The sequence below is a fragment of the Cyanistes caeruleus genome, chromosome 1, assembly GCF_971803275.1.
Source record: "Cyanistes caeruleus chromosome 1, bCyaCae1.hap1.1, whole genome shotgun sequence".
NCBI lineage: Eukaryota > Metazoa > Chordata > Aves > Passeriformes > Paridae > Cyanistes > Cyanistes caeruleus.
In genome coordinates this window covers 12,371,966-12,388,314 of record NC_141701.1, presented here as the reverse complement: position 1 = coordinate 12,388,314, position 16,349 = coordinate 12,371,966, and the positions used below count along the sequence as shown (strand labels likewise).

The following is a 16,349-nucleotide window of genomic DNA, read 5'->3' as shown; positions in this document are numbered from 1 at the left end:
CTCTCCCTCTTTCTCTCCTCTCCCTCTTTCTCTCCTCTCCCTCTTTCACTAGCTTTGCATCTGCCTGGGTGGAGCCCTTTTTCTCATTGCCTGTTTTCTCATTTCTGTCCAGCAATGTGCTTTACCCAGTTTTAATGAACTACATTGCATTACCCAAACCCTCCCTTGCAGGTATAATGGCACTGTTCAAGCTAATAATGATAATCATACAATGAGAACCAGCCACACCCTGTGGTTGCTCTCAGCTAAACTTTCAACCAAATTGCCTCGTCAGAGGTTTGGGATATTGGTGAGTAAACATTTATGAGTCACAGTGCTTCTAGAATTTAGCTGCCTGGGAAGCAGGAGAGTGCCCAGGTTTATGTAATCCCTCAGCCAGGGAGGTCTCCCCAAAAAGCAGTGCATTGCTGCAGGTGGGTCCAGACAGATCTGCTTTCATCTTTCCCCCCACTACCAAAACATAGTAAAATTTTCCACTGAGTAGCTGTTGGGGGAAAAAAAAGTTAATGTGTTCTTCTTGAGTTATTAGTGTCAATTAATACCAACCCAAATCCCACTGTCTGAGGACAGCAGGAGCCCCACTGTGGATTTCCAATGCTGTCAATCATTATTTCTCAATGTAAAGACCATTTATACATTTATAACACAAGATACTATGTTATTTCTGTGAGGATACATTATCCCTAAGATATCAGCAGACTAAAAGCCTGGTACTGACACACTTTTTCTCTTCCTCTCCTTCCTGCAGACAGCAGACCTTCACTACAGTCACTGCTTTTCAGGTCACAGTTATGTTTTGCAGCCTCCTCTGCCCCTGTGGTGTTCAAGTGAATCAGAGAGACCTCACTGGACTCCTGCATGACCTCCTCCAGGGCACCAAAGCATGCCTCATTTCACTTTCATTCATTTAATTTCCAAACTTAAGGAAACCAAATTAAATTACTGTCATAATAATTCTGGGCACGTGTCTCTACACAGAGATGAATGTGGTTGAATTTGTCCACTTTAAATATTAATTCAGTGTAACTCCCCCTGTGCTCCCTGTGCAGTAGAGCCAATCAGAGGTCTTCCACAGAGCCAAGAGACTGGCATCTTTCAGGGAATTAGAGAAATAAAAATACCTAGGATGAGATTAATGTCACTTAACCTCATAAAGGCCCTCACCAGTTCATGCTGAGCAGTGAGGCACAGCTCTGCTGGCCTCTGGACAGGCACATTAGAAAGCTCCCTGGAGTGCTGAATTGAGGATGGCTGATAGCTGATGGATGTCTGTCAACATCAAAGATGATTCTCCCACCTTAGGATAGGTCAGTATCCTAAATGGGAAGGAAACAACATCAATTCTGTAAGGTAATGAACAGCAGTAATGGCAGCTGTAATACCCACTGAACTAACTGTGCCCCAGAAAAATGCCCAAAATAATTATGATGTGGAAGACCTGTGCTCCATGAAAGACAAACTTTCTTGAACTGGGAGCTGGACTGACTGAGATCAGAATAGCTTGGAATGACTTTTTAAAAAAATGAGTTTCCATCTTTTATTTCATTCAGTTTTCAAAACTGAGCCCTGCAGCACTACCTACCAAAAACTAGTGGGTCACACTCAGTCCTCCTAAAGTGCTGCATCACAAGCCAGGTTGGAACTATATAAACACAGGCATCTTGTGCCATTGGAGCTGCCATGGAGGCCAGCCACCCACAAGGGGGGTAGGTATAACACAGGAACCATGACACCTACCTTTCACCTTTGGAGCAGTGAAGGGAGACCAAAGAGCATCCTGAAACACCACAGATGGCACTGGTTGCCCCTGTTGAGCTGCACTGCTTCCTTTGCATTCTTATTTGAGTCCTGTTTCCAATTGCTGTCCTGATGACCATTCACCTAGAGCCTTCCTCAGAAAGCTTCTAGAACTACTTTGTCAGGATAAACATATAATTGGGTAAAGAAATGAAGAAACTGTTCACCTGACACCTCATAGGCCACACAGGCGAACATGCAAGTGGAGAAAAGGTGCTAAAGATTGTGGTTTCATCCAGATCTGAGCCACCTTGATGGCTCTATCTTCCCTGGTGTCCTTTCTCCTGTTCCCAACCGCATGATGGCTCTCCCTCCCTTCCTCCTGGCTCCAGACTCTCTGGTTCCTCCTGGAACACAGCTCCAAATTGTCCACTCCTTCCTGGTGGATAAATGTCTCAGAGGAGTGTTGCTATAGTAGGCATAACATATGCATCAGAAAGATGGTTGAGACCAAAAAGGGGACTGGTAAATGGGAATAATGCCCTCATTCCTTCACAGCAGCAAAGAGCTGTTAAATTGACTCAGATTGCCATATGAGAACCCATCAAGGATAAATGTCTACACTACAGGGTATGAATATGTCCCTGTGAGTTTTCCTTAGCACTCAGAGCATCTGTGTGAGTAGCCAAGTGCTAAAACAGCCATAAGCCCTAAAAAAATCAGTTAAGAAAACACTAACAAATGTTGAAACCCTTTACTCTTTCCTTCTATAATAATCTGTTTTTAACTAAGATACAGAGCAGTTCCTGTTTGGAGAGACCTGAATTAACCTTCATGGTGTAAGACATTCCTCTTGCCAAGTAGTCAGGCTTTTCTTTTCTTCCTCATTTACTCCTTAATACCATTCTTTGGCAACACTTAGACATGAATTGCCAAGCTACTGCGCTGAGTAGAAAAATGACTGCATGTGCAATGGACTGCTCAGTGAGACAGGTCCCCTGTTTTTCTGCTAATTTTATTAATTAAAGCAGTTTATTTATTAATTTCATGCATTTTTTAATGCATGGAAGATGTTTACTTTTGCAAAACCATGGAGCACAGCGTAGCATAGGTATGTTTTTATTTGAGACACGAAATGATGAGCTAATTAACGCGCTGTATTTGGTCAGCAGGTTCAGTTAGTTTAATTAGGTTAAGCAAGACTGCCTAAACTATTCCTGTGATTTGTCCCAAAGTCTACACTTGTATCACCTCAAGGATTAATGGTAATATTATATTGGTTGTATTGCTGTGAGATGGTAGAACATCATTTGGCATACGAATAGTTTTAAAATATGCCCCAGCTAAATAAGAAACTAGAGTGATTCCCATACAGAAGCTACATAAGCTGTAATTCAGAGAAGATGTATGACCAACATCTCTACGGAGTAGATTTTATCCTCCCTGCACACACCACACCCAGTGTCAGAATATAGGATCACAGGATGGGATCACAGGGCCCTTGGGTGGGCCCCAGTTCAACCTCCTGCTCAGAGTGATCCAGGACTGCAGGCCAGGTTGCTCAGGCCTTGGTCCAACCAGGTTTTGAAAATCTGCCAGGACAGAGATTGCACAGAGTCTCTGAGCGTGTTGGTAATGTTGGACTGTCTTCATAATTGTGAAGGTTTTTTTTTATATTTGAGACATATTTTTTATATCTAGGAGCAATAACTCTGAACCCTGGGAGGACATAAACTAAAAAAAATATTTCTTGCGCTTATCCACTCTACCAGTCTCTGATATCTTGGCCAAACTCCCAAGATTCTGTTGATTTTGTTGGGATATTTGTATACTGGGGAGAAAAGTCTGGATTGGTAAATCTGGAAAGAGGGTCTATGCATGTGGAGAAGGAGCAGAAGTTTTGTTAGTGCAGCAAGTACCTGGACCACATGAAGCCCTGTGAAAGGATATATACCTCATAACCCAAAAATCCCCAGCATACCCCATTTTAGAATCCTTGCCCCCAAGAACATCAGGCTATTGTGCTCTGGAGCTGTTTTATGAGCCTAAACACTAGCTGAGCCGTGAGCTGATCACACCTGACTGCAGAAACATGGCAGGAGGAGGAAAACAGGTCTCTGTGAAGGAGCACTATGAGCCAAAACCACAGACTTTTGCTAGGCTTCAGTAAGCAGCTGGCTGCACTTGTACACTTGAGTGCTTTGGGAAACCTTATCTACAATAACCGTCATGGATATAACAAAGTGTTTAAACAGCCTCACCCCACTGTGGCGGATCTCTCGGTGGTTAATCATAAACACAGGCAGAATCCCGATGGCAGCCAAAGGAAGAAGACTGGAGTGTCTGGCATGTGTGGGATGAGCTGCTGGAGGCCTGCTTGACACCAGACAACAGGAAGGTGTAGAAGATGGAGGAAAAAAAGCCCAGGTAATGTCTCTTTTCATTTATTTTTTTTGGTAGTGAAAATGCAAGACATCTGCACTTAAAAAAAATAATTTTAAGAATACTTAGAGACTTAGAATTTTAACATTAAGGTGCTTGCACGATGGTTTCATTGAAGTCAGGAAGTTTGGGTTATTTTTTGGTTTTTGTTTTTTTTTGGGGGGTTTTTTGGGTTTTTTTGAGGTTTTTTGTTGTTTATTTGGGGGGTTTTGTTTGTTTGTTTTTTGTTTGAAAGTCTTCAAGAGAATATCATGAATTCTACTGAACTACAAGTAGGAGGAGATTAATGTCTCTGGCAAGCATATTTTCTTGTGTCTTTAGGTCTTTCTTTTCTTGTCAAGTGTTTTCTACAATTTTAGTGTCTTCAGGACCACTCTGGTTCACACTTGGTGTTCATTGACCCAGCAGTGCACGATAAGAGAACAGAAATCCCTTGGAGCACCCTGGCCCAGGGCTGTGGGGCTTGAGTGTGTAAGAGTGGTTTCTGTGTCTGCATCAGTTGGCTTAACATAACTACTATCTCTCCCTGTAATTTTGTGATTCTATTCTGAAGAAGTACTTAGAAACAGCATCGCTGTGTTTCATAGGTAAAGGTAGATACATATATCCATCAGTTTATCCATTGAGAATGTATTTTGATTTCAATAGGATGCGCTTAAAGGCAAAATTTGACACTTAAATCTTTTAATACTCAGGTGTAGCAGCTGGAAATAATCTTATTTTCCTGAAATTGATCACATTCATGAGCTGGGGATCAGCTCTAGTTTGTGAAGTGCTTATTTTTCATAAGGAAAGACCCTTGGAATGGGTCCACAGGAGGCCACAACAATGGTGAGGGGCTGGAGCACCTCTCCTGTGAAGAGAAGATGAAAGAGTTGAGATTATTTAGCCTGGAGAAGAGAAAGGTCAAGGGAGACCTTACTGCAGCCTCTCAATATACAGATGGCCCTTACAGAATAACAGAGAAAGTCTTTTTACCAGGGCTTGTAGTGGCAGGACAAGGGGCAATAGTTATAAACTGAAAATCAGTGGGTTTAAATTGGACATAAGGAAGAATTTTTTGATGAGGGCAGTGAGACACTGGAGCAGAATGTTCAGAGGAGTTGTAGACACTCCAGCCTGGGAAGTGCTCAAGACCAGGTTGGATAGGGCTTGGAGCAACCTGGTCTCGTGAAAGGTGTCCCTGTCTGTGGTGGGGGGGTTGGGCTTAAAAATGTTCAAAGGTCCCTTTCAACCCAAGCTAATCTACTATTCTGTGAATAGAAGATTAATTATTCCTCTTTATGTTTATATAAAAATAATTTATTTGACATATTAGTAATTCTTCCAGCAATCTTTCTTCAAATAATAATCTGTATCTCTTTTCATGTTTGTTTGCTTTTCTTCCTTATTAAATAGTCCTGGTAAAATATGAATGAAATTTGATCTAGAACTAATTCCTCACAAGAGGACCAAATTTTATGTGGAGACAGGCTTCTTGCTAGACTGCAGTCAGGTATTTTTGACTAGCCATTTCTATCTCTGACACTAGCAAGACTTGTGGCAATTGCAGTTGCTCGGCTGCTTCCAAGCATCTTGAGAAATACTGCAATATCCGAAATAACTTGTTTCAACCAAATGTGCTTATTGCTGAAAAAGTGTGAATCATACCCCCAAACAGCAAACTCCTTTGACTTCCACCCTGTGATGGGAGGATGCTCTCAAGGACACTGATGAGACACAAATACTGAGACATAAAGATGTTTACTGTAGTCATTAGTAGTGTTCTAGACATTTTATACAGCCTTTATTTGAGCAGCTTTCCTCTAGCAACAGCGAAACAAAGGAGCAATATTGATAAACAATGTTATGTTGATGGCTGTGGTAAAAGGTGAGAGAGAAGATATTTGTCCAGAACTTTCAGGCCCTCTCCTTTGAATCATAAAACTATCTTTGAATTAAAGGGTGATTTTGTGGAAAATCTGGACTGGTCACACACCTTCTTTTTACAAGTTTGGATTTTCTGGTAGGAAATGGAAACTGAGTTGCTGCAGCACCAGAGGAGAGTGCTGTTTAAAGGCATTTGGCAGCATGAGTGTGAAGCACATAGTCCTGGTTTCAGCTGGGGTACAGTTAGTATCTGGTACAGAGCTGCAAGATTAGGATTTAGGGTTGAGAATAATGTTGGTAATACATGTTTTAGTTGTTCTTGAGAAGTACTTACTCTCTGTCAAGGACTTTTCAGCTTCTCACACTGCCCTGAGAGTGAGGAGTCTGGAGGTGCACAAAAGGTTGTGAGTGAACACAGGTGGGACAGCTGACCCCAGCTGATCCAAGGGATATTCCATACCATATGGCATCATGCTGAACAATGAACTGAGGGAATTGTCTGCAGGTGGTAACTGGCTGGGGACCGGCTGGGCATCAGTCTGTGGGTGATAACCAAACTGCATTGTGCATAATTTGTTTTGTGTATTATTATTATTATTATTATTATTATTATTATTATTATTATTATTATTATTATTATTATTATTATTATTATTATTATTTCTTCCCCTTAATTTTTGTCCTATTAAAATTCTTCATCTCAATGAAAGAGTTTTTTCTTTATTTTTCCTTATCTCCCCCCCACCCCACTGAGGGGGAGTGAGTGAATGGCTGTGTGGTGTTTAGCAGCCTGCCAAGGTAACCCAGAAGACATGTGTAGTGTGGCACTGATCAGCACTTCCAGAGGGTCACTTGGTCACTTGGTGCTGAGTGGCAGCAGCCCTGTGTGTCCTGCTCTCAGCCTTTGGCTCAGGCAATTATCCTCACTCTCTATAAGTCATTGTTCAAGGTGCTATTATTTTTCTCTCTCTCTTATGACTGGCTCAGGACTGGAGAATAAAGGAGTTTATTTGGCCTGGCAGGGTACAGGCTATCCATACAGAAAACCAAGTCACCTTGCAGTGATTGCTGTCTGCACCAGAACACAATTACTGCAGCAGCTATTCCATAGAATACTCCTGTTAAATTTGGTATCTACAGAAATGCTGAGGACAGCATCTGCTCTTCTGGTTTTCAAAAGATATGTCTGCTATGAAGCTAATCTTCTAAAATCATGCAGAGGACTGATTTGAAAGTTTTGCAGAACAGGAATTTATTCTGGAATATGTGACTGGTAAGCTTTAGCACTTTACAGCCCCACTGAGCCAGAAATAAGAGTCTTTTGCACTTTAAGATAGGTATGATATTCATCATATTTCAAGAAATGTCAGAAGTAACAAGCTGCTTGCCTCTTTATCTAGGAGCATCTTTTACATTGATTAATGATGTTCTTTTCACTTATTTGGACTGAACTGAAGTAGGGACAATAAGAACAGATTTATAATGGAAGAATAGATCTAAAAAGAAAAGACATGTAATGTTGGCCATGTGGGATCACAGTGAAGAAGTGTTGTCAGTCTGTGGGCATTGCAAAAATCATAACTTTAACCACATACATAGGCATTTGTAAATAGACAACTATATTATGTGCTCAAGAACTGTCAGTAGCTTTTGGTAAAACACTTGGAGGGCAATGTATGTTCCTTATCCTCCACGTTTTCCTACCAGGACCTGTGTTACTGGATGTCTGTACTTGTCTTGGTAAGGTGAGCTACAACCTTTTTGAGGCTGGAATGAAAAAGCAGCTCTGTGCCAGGTGTAGTGACTTCTGAGCTGCTTTGTGCTCACAGCTTTTTGTTTATCGAAACCAACCTGATTGTTCTCCTGAGCAATGTTTGAACTTCACGTCTACTTGGTACAGAATCTCAGTGTGTTGGGGGGATAAACTGAGATGCTGAGCACTTCCCTCAGCAAACAGCCTGGTTTTCTTCCTGTGTCAGGAAGGATTTATTTGGGATTAATACTTCCCTGCCCACCAGTCAATGGTTAGACTCCAGTGCAAACAATCTACTGATAAAACAGAAGCATCTTTGCAAATGTCACTGCTTAATTGACATTCACAGTATATTTTATGCCATCACTGGAGGGTGATGACCCAGCCAGCAGTCTTGGGGCTATATTGTTGGGCTGTATTTTTGGTCATGAGTCCTGCCTGACACCTGTACTGGGCAGAAGGCAGAGCCTTCTTCCCCATCAGAGCATGTGAGGCACTGACCCTGCTCTTGGCACTGACAGGGTTTGGTACAAAACAGGGCAGCTCTAAATGTGTTTCATATCCATGGCCCAGGCAGCCTTCTACAACTAGAGATGTAAGGGAGGGAGAGGAATTAAACCACTGTGATTTAACACATACCTTGACAAGAGACTAACCTCTGACTTGGGATTGACCACCACATCCAAAATATACATTATACTGTGGGCCAAGTGCACCTGGATGGGATTTATGGTTCCTCTCATTTCCTAGCCCCACAATAATTTGCTGACAAATCTTGCTAGTGGACTTGGGGAAGTCAAAGACCAAGTATATTGTGAGTACTGTAAAATAACAAGCCCCTTGGGGGGAGGAAGATTGCACAGCTGAGCTGCAAAGCAGGGCTGAATACTGAGGTCTGGCACTGCCTGTGAGAAATGGCTCAGCAAGGGATGCCTGTCTGCCTGGCTTCACAGGGCAAGGCTTGGTCAGGAACAGTTCCTGCCCCAGGCTTGTTTTAACACTCACAGGGCACTAAATCAGGGATCATCACTGACTATAGGCAGATTACAGACCCCTCCAGGCTGACCTGGAAGTGAGACTGCTCTGTGACTTGGCAGCTGAGCAGGTTTCTTTTGCAGACCAGCACAGCCCCAAGTCTGTCACTGATGCTTCATTACTTCTGCAGATGCAGTAGTTTTTATGACTGCACAAGTAGAACCAAAGGCATTAGTGGGGTCTGAGTCACTTTGTGCTGCCTGAGCCACACTGCAACACCTGCTGTACAAGCAGGGAGATGGAAGGGGAAGCAGGGGCACGGAGACCTGCCAGCAGCTGCTCACCTGCTTTGAGCAAAGCTGGGATTACAGTTCAGGGTTCTTGAGTACCACTCCCTCCACCCTTTTGTATGTCTTTATCTCCCTGAAATAAAAATTTTAATAAAGGAGGTGTTAAAAGACTGAGTTAGGGATGTTATCAGAACACTGAGGTGCCCCTGGGCAGGGCACTGAAAGTAATACTTCACTTCCATAAGCACATATTATATTTCTCAAATCTGAAATATTTTTCTTTACATCAGAGCATCCATCTGTTCAATATTCAGGAAGAAATACGTTCACTGAGGTAATCCAACAGCATTGTCCCATGCTATCCTGGTTTTGCAGAGATCAGCAGGTTCTGTCTCTCCATCCCTGTGTGACCACCTTGCAACCTGCTCCCCAAAGCTGTAGGAAGCATTGGAAAAATGCTCTTGCTATGGCCCTGTACAGCCCTTGCATATCTGCACGTCTCTTGGCCCTTGGTCAGCTTTGCAGCATCACTTAGATGAGCCAAATTCTGCTCTTTATACTTGGCTTTATCAAACTTCTTTATTTATTTTCACCTGGATCATTAGTTAGATGCCTCTGCATTGTTTTTGACCTATGTATTATTCTCTGAAAAATTAGAGAAATCTCATTAAGGTCCATAAAGGGCTACCTGGTCAGTGAGAGAACACACCAATTTGTACCTGCTGAGTGGACAGCCTATTTAATGTCTTTTTCTAACCAGGTATCACTTCACTTTCTCCAAAAGGTGTTGTTCCAATGCTTTGAGGACTCCCTGTCAGCAGATGATTTATGCTTCTTGTTCTCTGACTTCCTGCAAAATGAAGTCACAACTGTTTATAGCTGCTTGTAGCTGGCAGCAACACGCCCAGTTTGGTACCATCTGGAATCATAGAATGGTTTGGGTTGAAAGAGATCTTTAATGGTCATCTGCTCCCAATGCCCTGCCATAGGCAGGGACACCTTCAACTAGATCTGATTGCTCAGGGACCTGTCCAGTCTGTCCTTGAATGTAAAATGCAGACCACCTGTCCCAGAGGAACAAATGGCATGGTCCCTCAGGGTCTCAAAGGTGCTTGAGAACAATATTCTGTACCCATTAAAGAAACTGAACACAAAACATGTGCCTGGGGTAGTTGGGAGGAACCATTTTGCCCTCACATGCACCAGCCCATCTCTGTAAATGCTATGGTTTTGATCAGAGCTCTTTTAAAACCACTGAAGTCTGATGCTCTTCCCAAGGGACAGGTAAATATTTTAAATCCATTAACTGAAGAGAACACTCAAAGCTACACAACTTTATTGATATGTCAGGAGCGAGGCTGGAAATAGACTCTGTATCTTGACTTTCTTCTCATCTCTGGCCTTCCACTGGAGGCTGGACTTAGCCCAGGTCTGGTCTACCTTTTTATGACAGGAGAGGGGCTGAGTCACTTTTTTAACATATTGACTATTGAAAACCTCTCCTTATGCAAACTTTCTATTTCTTGACACTCCTAAGTTCCTAAGCATCCTATAACTTGGTGTTGGGCACAGCTCCCACCTTGATTTATCAGGCAGCTCAGAGAAACACCCACTCTGTAAATAGAAGGGAGTTTCTGTTCAGTCTCAGATTCATAAAATGAACATGCCAGCACTTTCTGTCCTTCTGTTGCTGTGGCACAGAGCAATCCATCAGGCAGAGGGACTTCTGTCCCGTGGCGCCTGGCTGAGGCTCACAGCTGGTGCAGGGCTGTTCCTGCTGGGTGAGAGCAGGAGCTGCAAAGCTGAACAAAGCTGAGCATGGTGGGACAAAAATGATTTAAACAAATATTTAACAAATATTGCTGAGGTTGGGGAGAAGAGGGGCAAAGCTTGGTAGAGTGTTCCCCCTGAGGCAGTGATCTGTGTTTTGTGGTCTGTGATGGGCAACTGGTGAAGGAAGGGTTCCTGTGGGGCTCTTTGCTGCTGCACAGCTGGAAACTGTGTTTTCCCTTGTTTTCCACCAGTTTTAATAGAATGCTGTTAATCCTGCTGACAAAAGTTTCACTTTTGGCTACCACCACCCTGAAGCCTGTTCTCCCAACACAGGGACTGTGCCCCTCACCCAGCCCTTACTGTGTGCCACAGCAATCACCAGGATTATTATGGTGACATTTTTCACTGTCTTTGATGCAATGGAAGGCAAAGACCAGGACCCCACTGTGTGTGGGTCATGGTATGTTCACAGAAAGCCTCACAGAGTCTCTCAAAGTCTCTGAGAAAGTATTGAAGAGTTTTTAGTTTCACTATCAAAGAGCGAGAAGAATGGAATTGTCAATGCTCTAGTCATGCACATAGGAAATATCACATGGTCTGATTTTACTAATTTAATGTCCAGCTTCTACATGGCACCCATGGATTTTCTAGTGAGTAGTAATAAATGTAAGGGTAGTTCCTGGAAGAACACTCTCGCTGTACTATGTGCTCTGGAAACATGACTTGATTTCAGTATGTATGGAAACACACATGGAGTCTGCTTCTGCCCTACTTGTGGCACAGCAGTTCTGGAAACAAACTTCAGAAAACACGGGCTGAAGTTGCACCTGGAACGTGGTCCTTCACAGCAACAAGAACAGGAGATCCCACCCTCACAGCCTTTCCTTGCTGTAATAGCACTCAGTTATAAAACAGTCTGTGAGATTTCTTGCCAGCCTTGCCAGTCTGGAGGCACATGGACTGAGGAGCAGTGTACATGTTTACATCCACTTAAAAAAGCCCTGTTGGCAGCTCAAGGCAGGCATCCCATATGGCCTGAAGGCTGATTTACACCTCTTTACACACTGAATCTTAACTGTTACATTTCTTAAGTCTGAGAACATTTCCTACAGATTAAGCAGTCAAGACAAACTTACTTTCTACTTTCTCCTTCAACAAAGAGAAAAGAAAAGAAAAGAAAAGAAAAGAAAAGAAAAGAAAAGAAAAGAAAAGAAAAGAAAAGAAAAGAAAAGAAAAGAAAAGAAAAGAAGAAAAGAAAAGAAAAGAAAAGAAAAGAAAAGAAAAGAAAAGAAAAGAAAAGAAAAGAAAAGAAAGAAATTAAATTAATTAGGACAGGGCAGCTGATGAATGGTCACCTCAGCTTTTGCCATTCAAATGCTAATTGAGTCCTCAAAGCAGAGCCACCATGTCCAGCTGAGCAAAAGGGATATTACTGGATTGCTTCAGGTCTTATGGGAAGCTTTGCCTAGTTTGAAAAATAGCTGTTTGAGACCTGGATGGTGTAGGGGGCTTGCAGGCTGACAGAGAAGCTCTCTGGAGAGGTAAACAGGATTTGGTTGCCTAACAGGATGTTGCTGAACAAAACTGATCATCCTCTGGTGTGCTCAGGACTCTCCTTGACAGCTTTTTTCTGCAGAGCTGCCAGTTCTGCACAACTTGGTTGCAATTTCTAGGACAGGGTAGTGAAACCATTCTGTGCAGGTCATGAATCATTTTTAAATTCATCCCTGCAAGATATATTTTTTTTTAATTATTAATTAATTATTTTTTTTAATTTTAGCAGACTGAGCAACCCTTCCACTAAAAGGGCTCACTGACTGCTCCTGATGTTTAGGATTTCATCTAGGAGCAGGGTGTTTTAAAACCTTTTTTTTTGGTGAAAGTGCTTAGGAATGGCTGTGCTGTGTGGGACGTCCCAGGGGACCACACCATTCTGCTGTCAGCCCAGTCTGCCTGGGCTGGCTGTACTGTTATGTGCTTTTATCCATGTTCCAGTTCCTTCCTTAGCATAGTTCATGCTTTTTAAGGAGAAAGTTATTAAGCCTTTTAAGGGAAGTAGATAGTAGCTGCCTGTGGCATAGGCACATTATTACCCAAAACTGGGAAAGACAAAGTAGATAGAAAGATTAAGAAAATAAATTGAAGAAGAGTATCCCCAGTAAATGCCAGTACAAGAACTTGGGGCTAATTGCAAAATTCAGAAGGATGAATGAATAAAAAAAAATAAAAGCATTAATTTTCTGCTCCATTGGAGAAAAAGGAATTTTGCATATGGTTTTTACAGATATAGGAGCATATGAGATATCTGATTTAATTACCATTTCTCCTCTGAGCAGAGCTGTGCCCAATCTCTCAAGTCAAACAAGATTGTGATGAATGCTGGTGGAGGCAGGGCAACTTCTGGACAGCTAGGCTGGAATCTTCTTGAACAGAAGAAGAGCAAATAAGCCTGACCTGCAGAGGCACCCATCTCCCTAAATTCCACTGAAAGAAACAAAAGGATAGAGAATTTTGACCCTGATTGATTGCTTGGGTTAAGCTGCCTATTGTAGTTTAATTTCTCTGCAATTTTTCACTTCAGCAAAATTACTGATACTTCACATGCTATGGGTACTTCATCACTGCAGGGAACTTAATTATGTATTAATTTGGGAGTAATGAATCCTCCTGCTGGGGTTCAAATGCTTAATTCCAAAGGTGTCCTTAAAAGAGATGTTCACCTCAGAGTGATATGGTGTCCTCTTTAAAGGCCAGCTCCCATCAGACAAAGTTAGGAACAATGTGAAAATGGCCTTTGAGAAGTGCAGAACAAGTGATCTTGTGGCTCTAATTTGTTCTCAGTAAGGACTGAAGTATGTCCAAGAGGAAATGTCAAGGAAGCAGCTGTACTTACAAGACTGGAGTCAAGAGCTGTGACTAGTATAATGCTTTATTTACTAAGAATAACAGATATTAAGCCTTTGAACTGGGGAGGTTGGAGAAGTAGAATGGGGAGTCACAAGCCAGAGCCTTGTACACTGAGCTGCAATAGAGAGAAGTTAGGCAAGCTATGTGTGGAAAATGAAAATAGACCAAAAGAAATTATGTCCTTATTAAAAAAGAAGTGAGTGCAAATACAAGAATACTCTAGATAGGCCTATTTTTCCAGAGACTGATTGCTAAGACTATCTGAAATCTAAACCTTTTCAATGTATCTTGGTGAATGTGATAAACCTGGTGTCCTTTTTTTTGGAGCTGCTGTTCAAGAGCAGTGCGTGACTTCCACAACACACTGGCTCCTGCAGATCTCTGCAGAGCAAGAGGAGTTAATGTTTGCACTGAGATAAATCTTTGTTCTTGTTCAGTGTTTACCAGATTGACTAACCAGGCAACACATTTGCTACCAGCAAGAAGCAAACTTAAATGCAAATAGAACAAGAGGACACAGCCACAAATGTGGCCAGGGGAGGTTTTAGATAGGATATTTCAAAAGAATTCTTCACTGAAAGCGTTATCAAGCAACGAAACAGGCAGCCCAGGAAAGTGGCTGAGTCACCATCCTGGAGGTATTTAAAAGACATGTAGATGTGGCACTCAGGGACATGGCTTAGTGGTGGACTTGGCAGTCTCAGCTTAATGGTTGGACTTGATGGTCTTAGAGGTCTTTTCCAACCTGATTGGTTCTATAAGCTCGGAAAGCCCATTCACAATGTAAGAGGTAGAGACTGAAAGAAAAACAGCAGGATGGAGCCCTCAACAGTGATACCTCAGGCCCACAGGTATGCCTAATACTCTCAGGAAATCTTCCATTTAAATTAAATTCAGCTAATTATATTAAAAGGCTTTTTCTTAAGGGAAAAGAAAATCAACAAGTCCTTTAATGCTTGTTTAGCTGCTCCTGGTGGGTGTGATAATTATTTCTGGTAAGATCTAGTCTATAATGTCTTGTGCTGTCTTTAATTATTTCTAACTGCACAAAGTCATGGGAAATCCTTTACAGTTCAGCAAGTGAGGATTCAAGATCCCTGTAGAGGAGTAAAAAACTCTAAGAGGTGCAGGAACAAGAAAAGGGATATCTCTGCATGTAATAACTGCATTCTTTATTTTGTATGCCTGTGTTAGCATTTAGCAGCTAACTTAATTTAGCTAGATCTAATTCAGTTAGATCTGTTACCCAGCTCTTGTGTATTGACATGAGAAAAGTTATTGAGTATGACCACTAATTTGCATCTGCTCAGGATGTGACTTCCTTGTTGTCATGACTCATGATGCATAAGGATGCTAAATAATAAGTCATTGGTTTTCTGCAGAAGGGACAGGGCTTGGAAGAAACCTGGCTGTATGTGCCAGGGTAAATGGCCAGTGTTTGCAGATATACCGTGCTGTGGTGCTGCTGTTCCTGAAGCCTTCTCAGAATTTGGAGTTTTAGATAATTTATGGCAGAACTGTGCACAATTCAATGGTTCAAACTACAGGTTCCTCAGAGTCCATATCAATATACCTGGTATTTCTTCTTCTGCGTCTAGGGAAGTGATTTTTTTTAATTAAAATGCTGAAAAACATGGAAGCAGCCATGTCAAGCCAGTTTCTGCCTCCCAAGAAGGGTCAAAGGTGCATAGTTGGAAACACAGTTTGTGAAACAGGTATGAGCACGGCCCTCAGCAAAGAAAGTTTATGAGCTGGATGGATATCAGACCCTCTGTCCACAAACTCCATAAATGTGCTTGAAATCTCTTTGAATTCTCTAACTCAACAACCTCCTTTGCAATGTGTGATTTATATGTCTCACTGGAGAACACCTCATCTGTTCACACCCTCATTTGTTTTAAACTTGTTGCCTGATAATATCATTGAGCACTGTGGTTTTGAGGTCTGGGGAGTAAAACTGAGACACTCCTTTTCTATCCATCTTTCCATGTCACTCATTATTTTATGGCTCACTTCCAAAGAACACTTCAGGTGTGGTTAAACAATACAGTAAACCCAGGTGCCTCTCAAAGACATGGTGATCACATGAGACTGTGATAATTAGGAATGAATTCACCTTCCTGCTCAAGAATGCTCCAAGAATGGATTAGTTTGTTCACTATCAGGCTTTATGCTGGATTAGATATAAGTTTGGCAAAAGCTTGTGCTGTGTGCTTTGATCTTTCAGACAGAAACATGATAATGAACCCATACCTGATTCAAATCCATGCCAGGTGACCCAGCCATGCACAGATTTGGTATTTATGATCAGGGAATGACCAGAACAGGAGAAACATCCTATGAGGTCAGATCCCATATCCATTTGGCAGGGTGCTCTTCTACAGCAGTGGCAAAAGAGGGGGATATTCAGGGAGAGCACATGAGCCTGGGCACCTTCTGTGGTCCATTCTCCTTAGGATCCAGAACATTTTTTTTCACGAGTGTTAGTGGATACCTCCCCATCCAGTTCTTTTAGCATTTTCAGTCTTGTTTCATCAAGTGCATCCTCATTCTAGTGTTCTGTGTTATACTGAGTAAGAAGCAGCTCTGCTTTCACCCTCTTT

The 16,349-nt window shown here is 42.1% G+C and overlaps 1 protein-coding gene across 2 annotated transcripts in view; it reads left to right on the top strand.

Moving 5' to 3' along the window:
• The first annotated feature begins 4,029 nt into the window (after positions 1-4,029).
• The window catches only part of FER1L6 (fer-1 like family member 6), a 75,289-nt gene continuing 62,969 nt past the window's right edge, over positions 4,030-16,349 (top strand). Inside the window, exon 1 of one of the 2 annotated variants that reach the window (XM_023921482.2) lies at positions 4,030-4,164. In XM_023921482.2, coding sequence (XP_023777250.2) covers positions 4,145-4,164 — 20 coding nt within the window. In that variant the 5' untranslated portion in view covers positions 4,030-4,144. Of the gene's footprint in view, positions 4,165-14,494; positions 14,598-16,349 lie in introns of those variants that run through there. The other variant, XM_086875661.1, reaches the window with a different exon arrangement.